Below are 14,087 nucleotides of genomic sequence, written 5' to 3'. Positions count from 1 at the left end.
TGGCGCGTAAAGTAGGTCATACTTTGTTTGATTTGCAAGAAACTTGGCCCAATACACTATTTGGAATATATTATTGTGTTTAAATTTTTATAATTGAAAATCATTGTGATATACTTGAAATTGAGTGCTAAGTTGCGTTAAGCGTTTTTGGCACTTTCGCGCATAAAGTAGGTCACACGTGGTTCGTTTTTCAAGAAACTTTGCACACATCACTATTTCGTGTATATTATTGTTTTGAAATGTTTAGAATTAAAAATCATAGTCATATGCTTGCAATTACGTGCTAAGTTACGATGTTAAGGGTTTTTAAGCGTTTTTGGCACTTTCGCGCATAAAATAGCTTAAACTTCGCTTGTCTTGTACGAAATTTAGCACACAACACTATTTGGTATATATTATTGTGTTTAAATGGTTAGAATTGAAAATCATAGACATATGCTTGATATTACGTGGTAAGTTGCGATTTTAAGCATTTTTAAGCGTTGTTGGCACTTTCACGCATAAAGTTGCTCAAACGTGGTTTGTTTTGCATGAATCTTGGCACACAAAACTTTTTGGTATATATTATTGTGTTGAAATGGTTAGAATTGAAAATCATAGTCATATGCATGAAATTACGTGGTAAGTTTTGAATTGAAGAGTTTTTATGCGTTTTTGGCACTTTCGAGCATGAAGTAGCTCAAACGGGGTTTGTTTTGCATGAAACTTGGCACACAACACTATTTGGTATATATTATTTTGCTGAAATAGTTAGAATTGAAAATCATAGACATATACTTGAAATTACGCGGTAAGTTGCGATTTTAAGCGTTTTTGGCACTTTCGCGCATAAAGTAGGTCACACTTGGTTTCTTTTGCACGAAACTTTGCACACAACACTATTTAGCGTATATTATTGATTTGAATACTTAGAATGGAAAATCATAGTCATATGCTTGTAATTACGTGCTAAGTTGCAATTTTGAGGGTTTTTAAGCGTTTTTTTTCACTTTCGAGCATAAAGTACCACAAACTCGGTTTGTTTTCCATGAAACTTGGCACACAACACTATTTGGTATATATTATTGTGTTGAAATGGTTAGATTTGAAAATCAATTGACATATGCTTGGAATTACGTGGTAAGTTGCGATTTTAAGAGTTTTTATGCGTTTTTGGCACTTTCGCGCATAATGTAGCTCAAACTTGGCTTGTTTTGCTCGAAACTTGGCACACAACACTATTTGGTATATATTATTGTGTTGAAATGGTTTGAACTGAAAATCATAGTCATATGCTTGAAATGACGTGCTAAGTTGCAATTTTAAGGGTTTTAAAGCTTTTTTGGCACTTTCGCGCATAAAGTAACTCAAACTTTGTTTGTTTTGCACGATACTTGGACAGAACATTATGTGGTATATATTATTGTGCTGAATTGGTTATATTGAAAATCATGGTCAGAATCTTGAAATTACATGCTAAGTTGCGATTTTAAGGGTTTTTAAGTATTTTTGGCACTTTTGAACATAAACTAGCTCAGACTCTGTTTGTTTAGCACGAAACATGGCACAAAACATTATTTGGTGTATATAATTTTGCTGAAATAGTTAGAATTTAAAATCATTGTCATGTGCTTGAAATTACGCTGTAAGTTTCGATTTTTAGTGTTTTTATGTGTTTTTGGCACTTTCGCGCATAAAATAGCTGAAACATGGATTGTGTAGCACGAAACTTGGCACACAACATTATTTGGTACATATTATTGTTTGGAAATGGCTAGTATTAAGAACCATAGTCATATGCTTGAAATTACAAAAAAGGGAAAAGAAAACGCCTCAAATATGGCTAAGAGAACTCCTCAGGAGCGTTCTCAATGTCACAGTTCTCTTAGCTTAAGAGAACGCCCCTTTTTTAGTGTTTTCTTAAGTAAAATAAAAGAGAACATGTGGAACAAATAGGCGTTCTCTTTTCTTCACATTAAAGAAAACTTGCACCTTATGGAGGTGTTCTCTTTGCTACTTGTAAAAAATTTCTACAACCCCACCAAAGAGAACACCTGTTTAAGGGAGATATTCTCTTTTTTCTCTTACCAAAGAAAACTAGCAATTACTGAAGGTGTTCTCTTTGCGCCCGCCAATAGCTACTAACAAAAAAGCCATACTGTTGCAATTTCCTTTTATTTCTAAACCACCATTTATACGACAAAAGACCTATAATTAATTAATAAAAATACCAATACGATATAATTTGTACTAATCCATATAAACCATTAAATATACGCGTTCATACATGCTATACCAACAGCAAAAATTATAAACCATTTCATCATATATATAGACTATAATTCAACTATACAATTATCTTATTCCAAAAGTCAAATGTCATCAAAATTCTTCATGAATTCTAATCTTTAATAATTTCCATCGATATAACCTTATAACACATCATCCAAATCTTCTGCTTCCTTCTCCAATTTTTGTTGCCTATGTTTGACAACGTAAGAAATCCATAAATCTCGAACTTGATCAATGCTCTCCTGAGAATAAGTTGAAGGAGCCCCAGGGGAAAACTGCAAGACATTAATAATACATTAAAAATTTTACTAACCCAAATTATTGCAACAATATGTGTCAAATAACAAAAATTTGAGCGAAAATTTCGGTAGTGTCTCCCTTGTATCTAGGACAACCCCAAATTGAGAAACAATGAAATACATCATAACCTGTCTCAATAACTAATCAAATAATATATTCCCAAAAAAATCAACTGCCCATAAATAAAATATGTCAAACAAATGTCAACTTTGAATCACACTCTCCTAATCTATAATACTTCTATCAGGGGTGATATAAATTGCAGCTAGAAACATCACAACATGTAATCATAAGACCTATAAATTGCAGCCACGAAAGAGAACGTGAACATTGATGCCGAAAATCCAATCCATCAATATTATATCCAAATGTCATTGTGTTTCAATACCAATATCATAATGTTTGATAAAAATTTTTGACGAATACTTACCTCATCCAAAATCAATTGTTGCCTACTTTCAATAGTCTCAAGCATATAACGGCATACATAATATCCACAGTATTTGGCGTCTTGAGGTTGACGAGGACACTATTACAAGAAATCAAAACAAACAAACGATGAAAAAATAATTAGAACATAGAATTTGTCATAAGTTTAGAACATGTCTAAACAAAAAAAAAAATTACTATAAAAGAACCTTACTTTTAGTTTGTTCCAACCAACTTTAGGATTCTTTTTAATTTTTTTGAGATCCTTTCAATGGACCATGCTAAACTTCACAAGCCCCCTAGTCATTTACATATAAAATGATTAAATAGATAGAACCTAAATAATATATCAAAGTAACACCATTTACGATGCAATAGTATAGTACTTACTCATAAATAATTTTACGAGCATTTTCACGCACTTTATTTTCTACACCAGCAGGATCTAACCAATAAACCAATCCCTTCCATGGACTAATAATTGATAACATCCAATGCCGACTACACAAAGATAGCATTCATACTTGCAAATCAATATCACTAAAGGGGATTCTTTTGATAAAAAAAAAACATTATTATAATAATATAAGACAACCACAACAAAAATTTTGTCACTTACTTTTCGTAATAAGGTGCCATGAATAATTGGTTTTTTTTCTTAGCATTATTACATACGAAAATGCTAGCCAAGTAGTTAGATCGATCCTCTTCTTTCTCTATTGGTGATAATGGAGAAAGCATATTAGCATCACAAAAACCATACATTCCAGAGATACCTTCTTCTTGACAATATTCATTCAAATACCTTGCAAATCATAAGAAAAATAAAATAATAAATAAATTATAACTTTAAAAATAAAAAATAAAAAAATGGAGTTTTAAGTTACTGACTTCATAAAAATTGAAAGGTGCCCTACTCCTACTTCTCGTTGATAACACCAATCAAGCATGTTTATGTAATCAATGTCAACAGTATGCTTATTGCCGAACACAAAGTCTGGTATTTCTATAGTGATTTGTTCTTCACTTTTTCTCATTGCTAAAGCTTCAAATTTAAAACTTTTTACCAAGTTTGTGGTCAGCTTGGCACGATCTTTATCTGTGATTTGGTACTTCCGATTTGATGATGAAATTGATGAAGGTGATTTCGGAGATGGTGAGATGAGTTTGTTTCCATCATCTTGCTGTGCAGCTTCATCCTTAGTTTGAAAATAGGATGAAGGTGAATTTTGAGATTCTGACATAGAATTGTTTGCATCTTACTTTGTACATCCTTAATTTGAAAACAAGGAGATAATAACAATTAGTTTGCAAAACATAATATGAATTATGTCTACAAACTTATACCATGCTACTAAGGAGTACTTACACTGGGAAATGGGAAAATGAAGTGACACGGCCAAGGAATAAAAGATTTCTTAGCTTGACAAACTAGTATCATTTCCTCATTAGGATATGGCAAAAGTGCACTAGGCTTGATATCCGTCTGAATATTGACTCGATAATGACCACTTGGCATAGGGGCCCCATGATTCTTCACAATTTCTGTTGCTTTCGGTATATAAACCTGTGCCATGGCAACAATATCTATCCCTTCATCTCCCTCTAGCCCCAAGTAACAATCATTCCATCCCTATTCATCATGAAACATTTATAATCATATAAAGTTAGTAGTTTAAAATTATTATAAATTTAATCTATCATTATAATATAAAGTAACATATTTATTTAATCTAAGTAAAACTCTCATGAATAAGGATATACCTCAATAAAAGGAGAAGTTTGAAAATTGTAAGGTGTGGGTTGCGCTTCGGAATCAGGCAATTGAACAACATATGGTTCACAATCATCAATGTTAGTATGATGATCTTTTATACCTGCTGGTTCATGAACCTGTTCCTTTTCAGATCCATGCTCCTCACTATTATCATGCTCTTCATTTGTAATAAAGTCTTTCCTTGCTTCATTGTCAACAATGTCACCACCGCTACTAGTTACAAGTTCAAATTGAACATCTTGAACTCCTAAACTTGCAAATGGCATAAAACTTGATCCTTTTCCACCATTACCACTATTTTCTTTTTGTCTAGTAGAATCACTAAGATGGGAATCAGACTCAAAATCCTTACCACCACCCATTCCCTGGCCAACATAATCACCAAATTTTGTCATGAAGTCACACAATTGCTCTTGATTCAATTGACAACACGTCATTATAAAAGACATCATATAATTCTGATTTTTCTCCATGCCCATCATTTTTGTGTGCATACGATTGATTACAGAGTGTAATTATTTAGGTGGTGCTGGTTTGTTGAAGCCAAAGTACTCCTTATTTGTTATGCCTGATCCAACGGCTCTTACACAACCACCATGCTCTTTTTTCGTAATAACTTTTGCTAAAATGTCATTTCTTCCTTCAGCAACTATCTCTCCGTTATTTTGTTGAGCTTCCAGTGCTTGCTAACATCAACAAACAAAAATAAAATGCATTGTGAAAAATTGGTGTTAACATAACATTTAGCAAAATTGTAATGGGCTTAGCTCTTACAATTTCCTTAGCTATTGCTAAATCGGATGGATTCTTAAAGGTAATAACTCCGTCTTTCACATGAGAATGAGCTCTTATCCAAGTCCAATGCCTAGGAACTTGATCAAGATGAACCCCTTGTTCATCTAGCTCTTTTTCCTACATTTGGAGAAAATAGTATTAAATTGTTGTTTGATTTCAACAAGTTAAATCAGCTTGTTTTTTTGTGGACAAATGTGAGACTTACATGCTCTTTCTCAAAATGTTGATACCCAAGTCGCCCTCCTCGATAGCTAGATGTCTTCAAATTTGCCTTTTTTCTATTAGTTTCGCTTAATTCCTTCGCCAAAAGTATAAATCACTTAATACATATGACTATAAACTTCGTTATCAAATGGATTGAGTAAACTGTAGAAATAACAATAAAGTGGATCGAGTTGATTGTACAAAAAACACTAATCATCATGCATATTATTGTTAAATGCAATTTATCCCAAAGTTACTGTCATATATTCACTACTTATTCACTAGTTCTTAAAATATCAGAACTAGCTATCCACTTTAGTGTTAATCACCTATTTATTCACTTTACTTACTGACATAAATTCACAAGTTCAGATATATTCATATATACAAAAGCTAACCTTGAACTCCTTGGATGTACAATACTTGATGAATTTGTCCCAATCTGTTTGAAGTATCCACGGATAAGCCTTTGGTGGCTTTTCTCTTATGATGCCTGTAGATCTATACAACCAATTCTTCCTTAATCTAGCTTTCCAAGCTCTCCAACGAGTTCCAGCTCGTGACAAAATCCAATTTTTACGATGTTCGAGTACCACAAACCCTTTCTGTAATATTCAAATTTAAAGAACCAATTATAACATGAAAATTGAAGGTTCTAACTGTAATAAAATATTTCAAATAACATTATGAATGTAATTATACTTACAGCTATGAATTCATACACTTCGTCAAGGAGTTGTTCCCGAAGATCAGACCAGTCCTTGTAATTAATATTGACTCTTTCACGAGCAATAATACCTATGTATGAGCAGAAGGTAGTTTTATGTTCACCACATGGAATTTCAGGTTTCTTAGTCCATTCCAACTGCAAGTACAGTACGACCCCTGTGATCACCATCATCACTATCATTCTCATCAGTTGTTGCTTCATCACGTACTCGCTTAGCAAGTATAGATTTTTTCTTATCTGCCATTAGCCTGCACATAGTAAAACGATTTGATAGAATTCAGGAAAAAAACATTAAGGACTTAAAATAAAAATAGGTATACGATAGAGTGTATATGTATCTAATAAAATTCTAATTAATAAAACAAACCTCAATCTTCTTAAGTTTTTGATGTACGACGACGCTTTTGGGATTTTCCCTCAATGGTTTTTTCTTCAACCCAAATCCCTTCGTCATGGTCTTCCCGTACATACGTTGATGGATTGTCATCTATATCATCCTCAAATTCAATGAATTTTGTCAAAGTTTTCTCCTCAAATGTAATATCTTCATCAACGTCATATATGGCAATACGAGACCTTGGTGTTATAACCACAGACATCCTCTTGTCACTTGGGTCCGTCATATAAAACACTTGTTTTACTTGACTTGCTAGTACGAACGGATCTTCCTTATGACCAATTTTGCTTAAATTAACCAATGTACAACCTACATCATCTGTGACAATGCTCTTGCTGTCAACCCAATTGCACCCAAAAAGAGGAACTGAAAAATCAAAGTACTGCAGTTCACATATCTCTTCAATTACTCCATAATATTGCATCTTGCTGTAGCTTGGGCGTTTGTCTTTAGCACTAGAAAAATGCATAGCTTCAGCTTCAACAGTTACCCCACTATTTTGCATAGTACTGATTTCATCTTGGGATCTGGTGTAGAATGTGCAGCCATTAATGACATATGCTGCATAAAAGGAGGCATTGAAATGTGGTCCATATGCTAAACTCTTGAGTCGATTGGAAATAGAGTTTGAGGAATCCTTGAGTTCATTCATCACTTGATCTTTAAACCATTTAGAAAATGTTTTATTATGCTCAATGGTTAAAGCCTTTTCAGCTACCTTACGTCGATTCTTTCTCAAGTGAGCCATGTGTTTTCCAATATATGGTACCACTTCATCTTCATTATGGAGAATATATGTATGTGCCATATGCAGTTTATCAGGAGACATATCGAGTTGTGTCTTACCTATAGTCCCTTTCCCATCAAGTCGTCCACTATGTCGAGACTCAGGAATCCCGACCATCTTCACATTCTTCAAATACTTGTTGCAATATGTCATCGCATCATCATAAAGATGTCGCTCGGCAATGCAGGCTTCAGGTCGATAAGCATTCTTTACATATCCCTTGTATGTTCTCATTTGTCTTTCAAAAGCCCACTGATTTCTTAAATACACTGGACCACAAAGTTTTATCTCCATAACTAAGTGAACAGTTAGATGAACCATAACATCGAAGAAAGATGGAGGAAAGTACATTTGTAATTGGCAAAGAATAATGACAATCTCCTTCTCCTAAATATCCAAGTCAGTAAGATCAATTACCTTACTGTATATAAAATTGAAAAAAGATCAGAGCCTAATGATCGCATAACGGACTTTTTTAGGTAAAATAGAACGAATGGCCACTGGTAAAAGATGTTACATCAAAACATGACAATCATGAGACTTAAGACCCACAAGCTTAAAATATTCCATTGACACAAGGTTACGAATATTAGAAGAATAACCCTCAGGAACTTTAACTCCGGCCAAACTTTCACAAATTTCAATTTTCTCTTTTCTAGATAACGTATAAGCTGCCGGAGGTAGATATTTTCGTTTCTTATTATTCAACTCAACGACATGGAGTTCTTCTCTAATTCCAAGTTCCCTCAAGTCCGCTCTAGCTTTAACTCCGTCTTTTGTCTTACCGGGGATGTTCAACAAAGTACCAATTACACTATCACACACATTCTTCTCAATGTGCATCACATCAAGAGAATGCCTCACAAAGAGGAATATCCAATAAGGCAGACGCCATAATACTGAACACTTCTTGTACCCCTTCGAAGGAATTGCATCTTTGTGTTCCTTTTTCTTACCAAATGTAATTTGGATGTCCTTCACCTTTTTAAACACTTGTTCACCAATCAAGATCTTTGGACGTTTCTCAAATACTTGTTCCCCATTAAAAACCTTTTTTTGCTTACGATAAGGATGATCTTCTGGAAGGTAGTGACGATATTCCATAAAAACCATTTTACCAGATGCTGATAACCACTTCCCTTCGGTACCATTCTCACATATAGGGCAAGCTGTTTTTCCTTTGACCGTATATCCTAAGAGATTGCCATAAGCTGGATAATCTTGAATGGTAGTGAACAATAATGCCCGCAAATTGAAATTTTCATTTCGATGTGCATCATAAACGTCTACACCTTTTTCCCACAACAATATCAAATCCTCAACTAGAGGAGTTAGGTACACATCGATGTCATTTCCTGGTTGCTTTGGCCCAGAAATTATCATTGACAACATCATGTACTTTCCTTTCATGCACAACTCAGGAGGTAATTTGTAAGTCACTAAAATTACCGGCCAAGTACTATGGGTATTTGAATTACCGTGAGGCATTGCATACCGGGCAAGTCTTCAACGATTCATGCTCATTTCTAAATAATATGCAATCTTTAGGACAAGGATGTATTTTTTCATATTGCAAATCCATTTTGCATAATATTTTTTTCGCCTCATAAGTTCCCTTAGGAAGGACATTATCATCAGGAAGTACCTCTTTCAAAAATTCAAGCAGTTGAGTAAAACTCTTATCACTCCAACCATTTCCTGCTTTCATATTATATAACCTAAGTACACTAGACAGTTTTGAATGCTTACTGCCAGCATACAGGGGTGTTTCAGAATCATGAACCAAACTCTCAAATATTTCTGGTTTTTCAGGAGCACTACTAGCAGCTTCACGTAATAGGTCATCTAGTCTATCACCCTCATCCGTATAATCTTCCGGCACATCATATCTAGTACTACTACTTGTTGAAGATATTTCCTTTGGTTCACCATGCCATATCCAACTGGTGTATGTTCTATCAAATGCCCATTTATTTAAGTGTTTGAGAATTTCATCAACTCTATGATGCATTAAGTTATGACACATATAACACGGACAAGGTAATTTAGAACTCAATTGACTATTCTTAACAGCAAAATTCACAAATTATCTAACACCCGCAACATATTTAGGGTCACCCGACTTTGTTGTTGATATCCAACTACGATCCATTTCTATGCACCAAAAAATTGAACACAATGTAAAGGAAAAGAAAAATATTCCATGATTATCTAATGCATTCATATAAACTACAAGAAGAATTAATTAACAAAAAAAAGGCATATGACTACTATGTTATCATGTCGGTCATTATCTAGGCAATACTAGTTGTTAGGAGAAAAACCTAAGATCAATCAAGCAAAGAAATAAACATAAGAAGGTTAACAAACCATCAAGAATCAAATCCAAAACTGGTTACAAGAGCATATATTGCTGTCGAAATAGCCCTGTACATGAAGAACATGGAAAGTACATTTGTCTTTCTCTCTGTTTGACCCAGAAGCAAATACGTACCACAAAACAAGACAAAACATAATTGCACATCAAAACAAAATAGAATGTGAAGCAAAAAAGAGAAAATACCGTTAAACATCCTAGAATTCCCTTGAGACTACTCAAGCTAATTTAAACATGAAGAACACAATATATGCATCAAAACATCATTGAAGGGAAAATATTTCAATATTTAATCTACTTCCATTGAATCACAACATTTTCAAAAACTAAGGTCGTGAGCAACCCAAGGGATTTTTTTGTTTCATTGTTGCTACACTTTATTGTTTTTGTTCCATTATTGTTAAAATAATTTTCAAATCATATAAACTTATGAAATATATTCAAACAAGCTCTCCATGCATAATGCACCAAGTGCAAATCAAACCACATCGAAAAGATGCCAAATAGAAACCAAACTTACAAATATATTGCTACCACGTTCAACGAAAACACAAAAAATTTAGCCCAAAATCCCCTATTTGTCAAAAAAGAAAATGGGACATTTATATTAGTGTGGAGGGAGTAATAAGTAAGTTGTATAATTAATTTATTGTTAATTAATTTAGACTTTTGAAAATTCAATCATATTTCCAAATTGATTTGTATTCAAGTTTAAAAAGGAAAACGAAGTGAGATTAAATATTTATATGGAAACACAATGTAAAATTGTTTAAAAAAGAAAAAAAAAATTCAAAAATTTGAAAACCGGATATCTAGTATCCGATCCGAATTTAAACCGGATATCCGGTCTTTCGGACCGAAACCGGATTGTGATCTTCACTATTCAAAAAATCAAGTATTCGAATCGACCTGGTATTCGATTTTGTACACCTCTACTAATAAGTATTCCTAATAATAGCTAGCAGTTAAGAAGAAAAACGTTGACAAAAACATAGCCTAGAATCTAGATAATGACATAAACGTACAAGCAACAGGTCCAACACTACTAGTAGTCCTACTATTAATACTTATGCTACATAATGCAAGCATCTTCTGCATACTGAACAGTCCTAGAGTAAGTCCGTCCTAGTCCTACAGTTCACTGCCTGTGTTTTATTTTTGCCCTTACCCTACAAGAATCCAGGAATCCACACTACACGAGGCTCCTGTTTTATTTCACTTTCAACATGCTTTGTTTCTTTCTCTTCATTAACTATTGAAGACAAAAGATAGGAGATCAAACCAGGTTATAAATAATAATGTCATTATATAGCATTTTAATTAATTACTAGTTTTCATAATAATTATCCATAGAAAAGAAAAGAATTTTAATGGAGGTTGGGAGAGTAGGAAGATTATCAACAAGTGGAAGATCAGAAGCAGAATCATTATGTCCAACTCCATATAGAGGAAAACATAATTTAAAGAGCAATGAAGAGCAGCAGAATTATCAGAAACAACAACAACAACAGCATCCGAAGGCAACACAAAAATCTTCAGCATTAAAAAAGAAACTAAAAATAATTTAGGAATTGAAATGAAACTAAAAATCAATAAATAAAAATACCTATAAATAAAAATCAATCAATGATTAAATAAAAATCGATAAACAAAATCCATACATTAATCTGATAATTGAGGGAATCAACAAAATCTGATAAACAACATACATTAATCTGATAAACAAAATCGATAAACAAAATCGAGAAACTGATGAAATACACATACATTAATCTGATAATTACAACAAAGCCCAGGAAATTCAAAGAACAACCCATAAATTGAGGGAATCAACAGGAAATAAGAACAAGAAATTCAAAGAAAAAAAAGGCAAAAAAAAAACTACCTGTCGTGGGTTATTTGAGTTGTGACTGAAGGGTTCAACGCTGCAGCGTAGCGGCAGCACCAGTGTGCAGAAGGCGGCTGAAACTCCGGTTTGCAGGCGGCAAACGCTCCGGTGTGCAGGCGGCAATCGCTGCGCTATGGTGTGCGGCCGGGAATGGAGTTTGTGAAGTAATCGGGTTTGTGAGGGAATGTGTTTAGTGGGTTTCTTAATTGGGAGGGAAATGGGGAAGGATTGTGAGGGAATGGGGTTTTGATTAGAGAGCGAGGGAAATGAAAACAAAAATTTATTACACGGTTTTTTCAACCACTTTATTATATCTGTATATTTTAATGTTTTTTGCAACAATATATACAATTACGAATTATTTATTTAGTTATAACAACTAAATTATTTGTTGTAAAAAATTGGGTTATACCGGGAAATTATTTTAAGGGGTGAGGAAGTTATCTTTAACGATGACGACGGGCCCGTGAAAGGCCCTAAACAAATAAAATCTCATTTGAGTTAAACAAAGACCCTAAACATAAACCCTAACAGTTTTTCCAATCAAATTACTCTCAAAATGCTCTAATAAATCGCATAAATTTCACAAAATCAATCACGTAAATTTCACAAAGATAACCAGTTGTTAAGTATAATAATCGCGTCAAACTACTGACAATTGTTGATGATAGTAGCGATTATTGATAATTTGAAGAATTTTTGAAGATTAATTTTGGGGGAAAAAGGTTGTCGAAGAAAACTAGGGACAGTGCTATGAACGGTGGTTCAATTGCATATTCTTTGGGACAAAATAAATTTTCATATTATTTTCAATTTGGCGGTTTTTTGTTGTGAAATTTTTAAGAAAAATTAAGAGAACTTACTACTAGAAAATTAAGGAGTTCTCTTTGGTCAAATAGTGGGTCAAAGAGATTAACAAAGAAAACTGCTATGTTAAAACATTGTTTTCTTTGGTTTAAGAGATCTCTTTTCTATTTAGGAGTTCTTTTTATGCATGTTCCCTTTTAACAAAGAGAACTGCTATGTTAAAAAATTGCTTTCTTTGATCTAAGAGATCTCTTTTCTATTTAGGAATTCTCTTTATACATGTTCCCTTTTCCCTTTTTTGTAGTAGTGAAATTGAGTGCTAAGTTGCGTTAAGCGTTTTTGGCACTTTCGCGCATAAAGTAGGTCACACTTGGTTCGTTTTGCAAGAAAATTTGCACACATCACTATTTGGTGTATATTATTGTTTTGAAATGTTTAGAATTAAAAATCATAGTCATATGCTTGAAATTACGTGCTAAGTTACGATGTTAAGGGTTTTTAAGCGTTTATGGCACTTTCGCGCATAAAATAGCTTAACCTTCGCTTGTCTTGTACGAAATTTAGCACACAACACTATTTGGTATATATTATTGTGTCTAAATGGTTAGAATTGAAAATCATAGACATATGCTTAAAATTACGTGGTAAGCTGCGATTTTAAGCGTTGTTGGCACTTTCACGCATAAAGTAGCTCAAACGTGGTTCGTTTTGCATGAATCTTGGCACACAAAAATTTTTGGTATATATTATTGTGTTGAAATGGTTAGAATTGAAAATCATAGTCATATGCATGAAATTACGTAGTAAGTTTTGAATTTAAGAGTTTTTATGCGTTTTTGGCACTTTCGAGCATAAAGTAGCTCAAACGGGGTTTGTTTTGCATGAAACTTGGCACACAACACTATTTGGTATATATTATTTTGCTGAAATGGTTAGAATTGAAAATCATAGACATATGCTTGAAATTACGCGGTAAGTTTCGATTTTAAGCGTTTTTGGCACTTTCGCGCATAAAGTAGGTCACACTTGGTTTCTTTTGCACGAAACTTTGCACACAACACTATTTAGCGTATATTATTGAGTTGAATACTTAGAATGGAAAATCATAGTCATATGCTTGTAATTACGTGCTAAGTTGCGATTTTTAGGATTTTTAATCGTCTTTTTTCACTTTCGTGCATAAAGTACCACAAACTCGGTTTGTTTTCCATGAAACTTGGCACACAACACTATTTGGTATATATTATTGTGTTGAAAAGGTTAGATTTGAAAATTATTGAAATATTCTTGGAATTACGTGGTAAGTTGCGATTTTAAGAGTTTTT

At 33.4% G+C, this 14,087-nt stretch overlaps 3 protein-coding genes across 3 annotated transcripts; all 3 read right to left on the bottom strand.

The window, feature by feature from the left end:
* Positions 1-2,233: 2,233 nt before the first annotated feature.
* LOC130826841 (uncharacterized) lies at positions 2,234-4,504 on the bottom strand. Its single transcript, XM_057692436.1, has 7 exons — positions 4,370-4,504; positions 3,892-4,273; positions 3,620-3,805; positions 3,391-3,501; positions 3,215-3,299; positions 3,002-3,100; positions 2,234-2,546 (listed from the first exon to the last, which is right to left on the bottom strand). Exons 2-5 carry the CDS (start codon positions 4,242-4,244, stop codon positions 3,269-3,271), a joined length of 681 nt encoding a protein of 226 aa, XP_057548419.1. The 5' UTR covers positions 4,245-4,273; positions 4,370-4,504; the 3' UTR covers positions 2,234-2,546; positions 3,002-3,100; positions 3,215-3,268.
* Positions 4,505-5,131: 627 nt separating this feature from the next.
* On the bottom strand, positions 5,132-8,103 carry LOC130826839 (uncharacterized). The gene is made up of 6 exons (XM_057692434.1): positions 6,874-8,103; positions 6,483-6,754; positions 6,175-6,377; positions 5,778-5,870; positions 5,552-5,689; positions 5,132-5,463 (listed from the first exon to the last, which is right to left on the bottom strand). Exon 1 carries the CDS (start codon positions 8,039-8,041, stop codon positions 6,884-6,886), a length of 1,158 nt encoding a protein of 385 aa, XP_057548417.1. The 5' UTR covers positions 8,042-8,103; the 3' UTR covers positions 5,132-5,463; positions 5,552-5,689; positions 5,778-5,870; positions 6,175-6,377; positions 6,483-6,754; positions 6,874-6,883.
* A 52-nt stretch (positions 8,104-8,155) lies between these two features.
* LOC130826840 (uncharacterized) lies at positions 8,156-12,171 on the bottom strand. The gene is made up of 2 exons (XM_057692435.1): positions 11,953-12,171; positions 8,156-9,844 (listed from the first exon to the last, which is right to left on the bottom strand). The coding sequence occupies exon 2, from the start codon at positions 9,176-9,178 to the stop codon at positions 8,204-8,206; it is 975 nt and encodes a 324-aa protein (XP_057548418.1). The 5' UTR covers positions 9,179-9,844; positions 11,953-12,171; the 3' UTR covers positions 8,156-8,203.
* Positions 12,172-14,087: the final 1,916 nt, after the last annotated feature.

This window comes from Amaranthus tricolor, chromosome 11, assembly GCF_026212465.1.
Source record: "Amaranthus tricolor cultivar Red isolate AtriRed21 chromosome 11, ASM2621246v1, whole genome shotgun sequence".
Classification (NCBI taxonomy): Eukaryota; Viridiplantae; Streptophyta; class Magnoliopsida; order Caryophyllales; family Amaranthaceae; genus Amaranthus; species Amaranthus tricolor.
The sequence above is the reverse complement of the archived record's forward strand: the minus strand, read 5'-3'. Positions and strand labels throughout refer to the sequence as shown.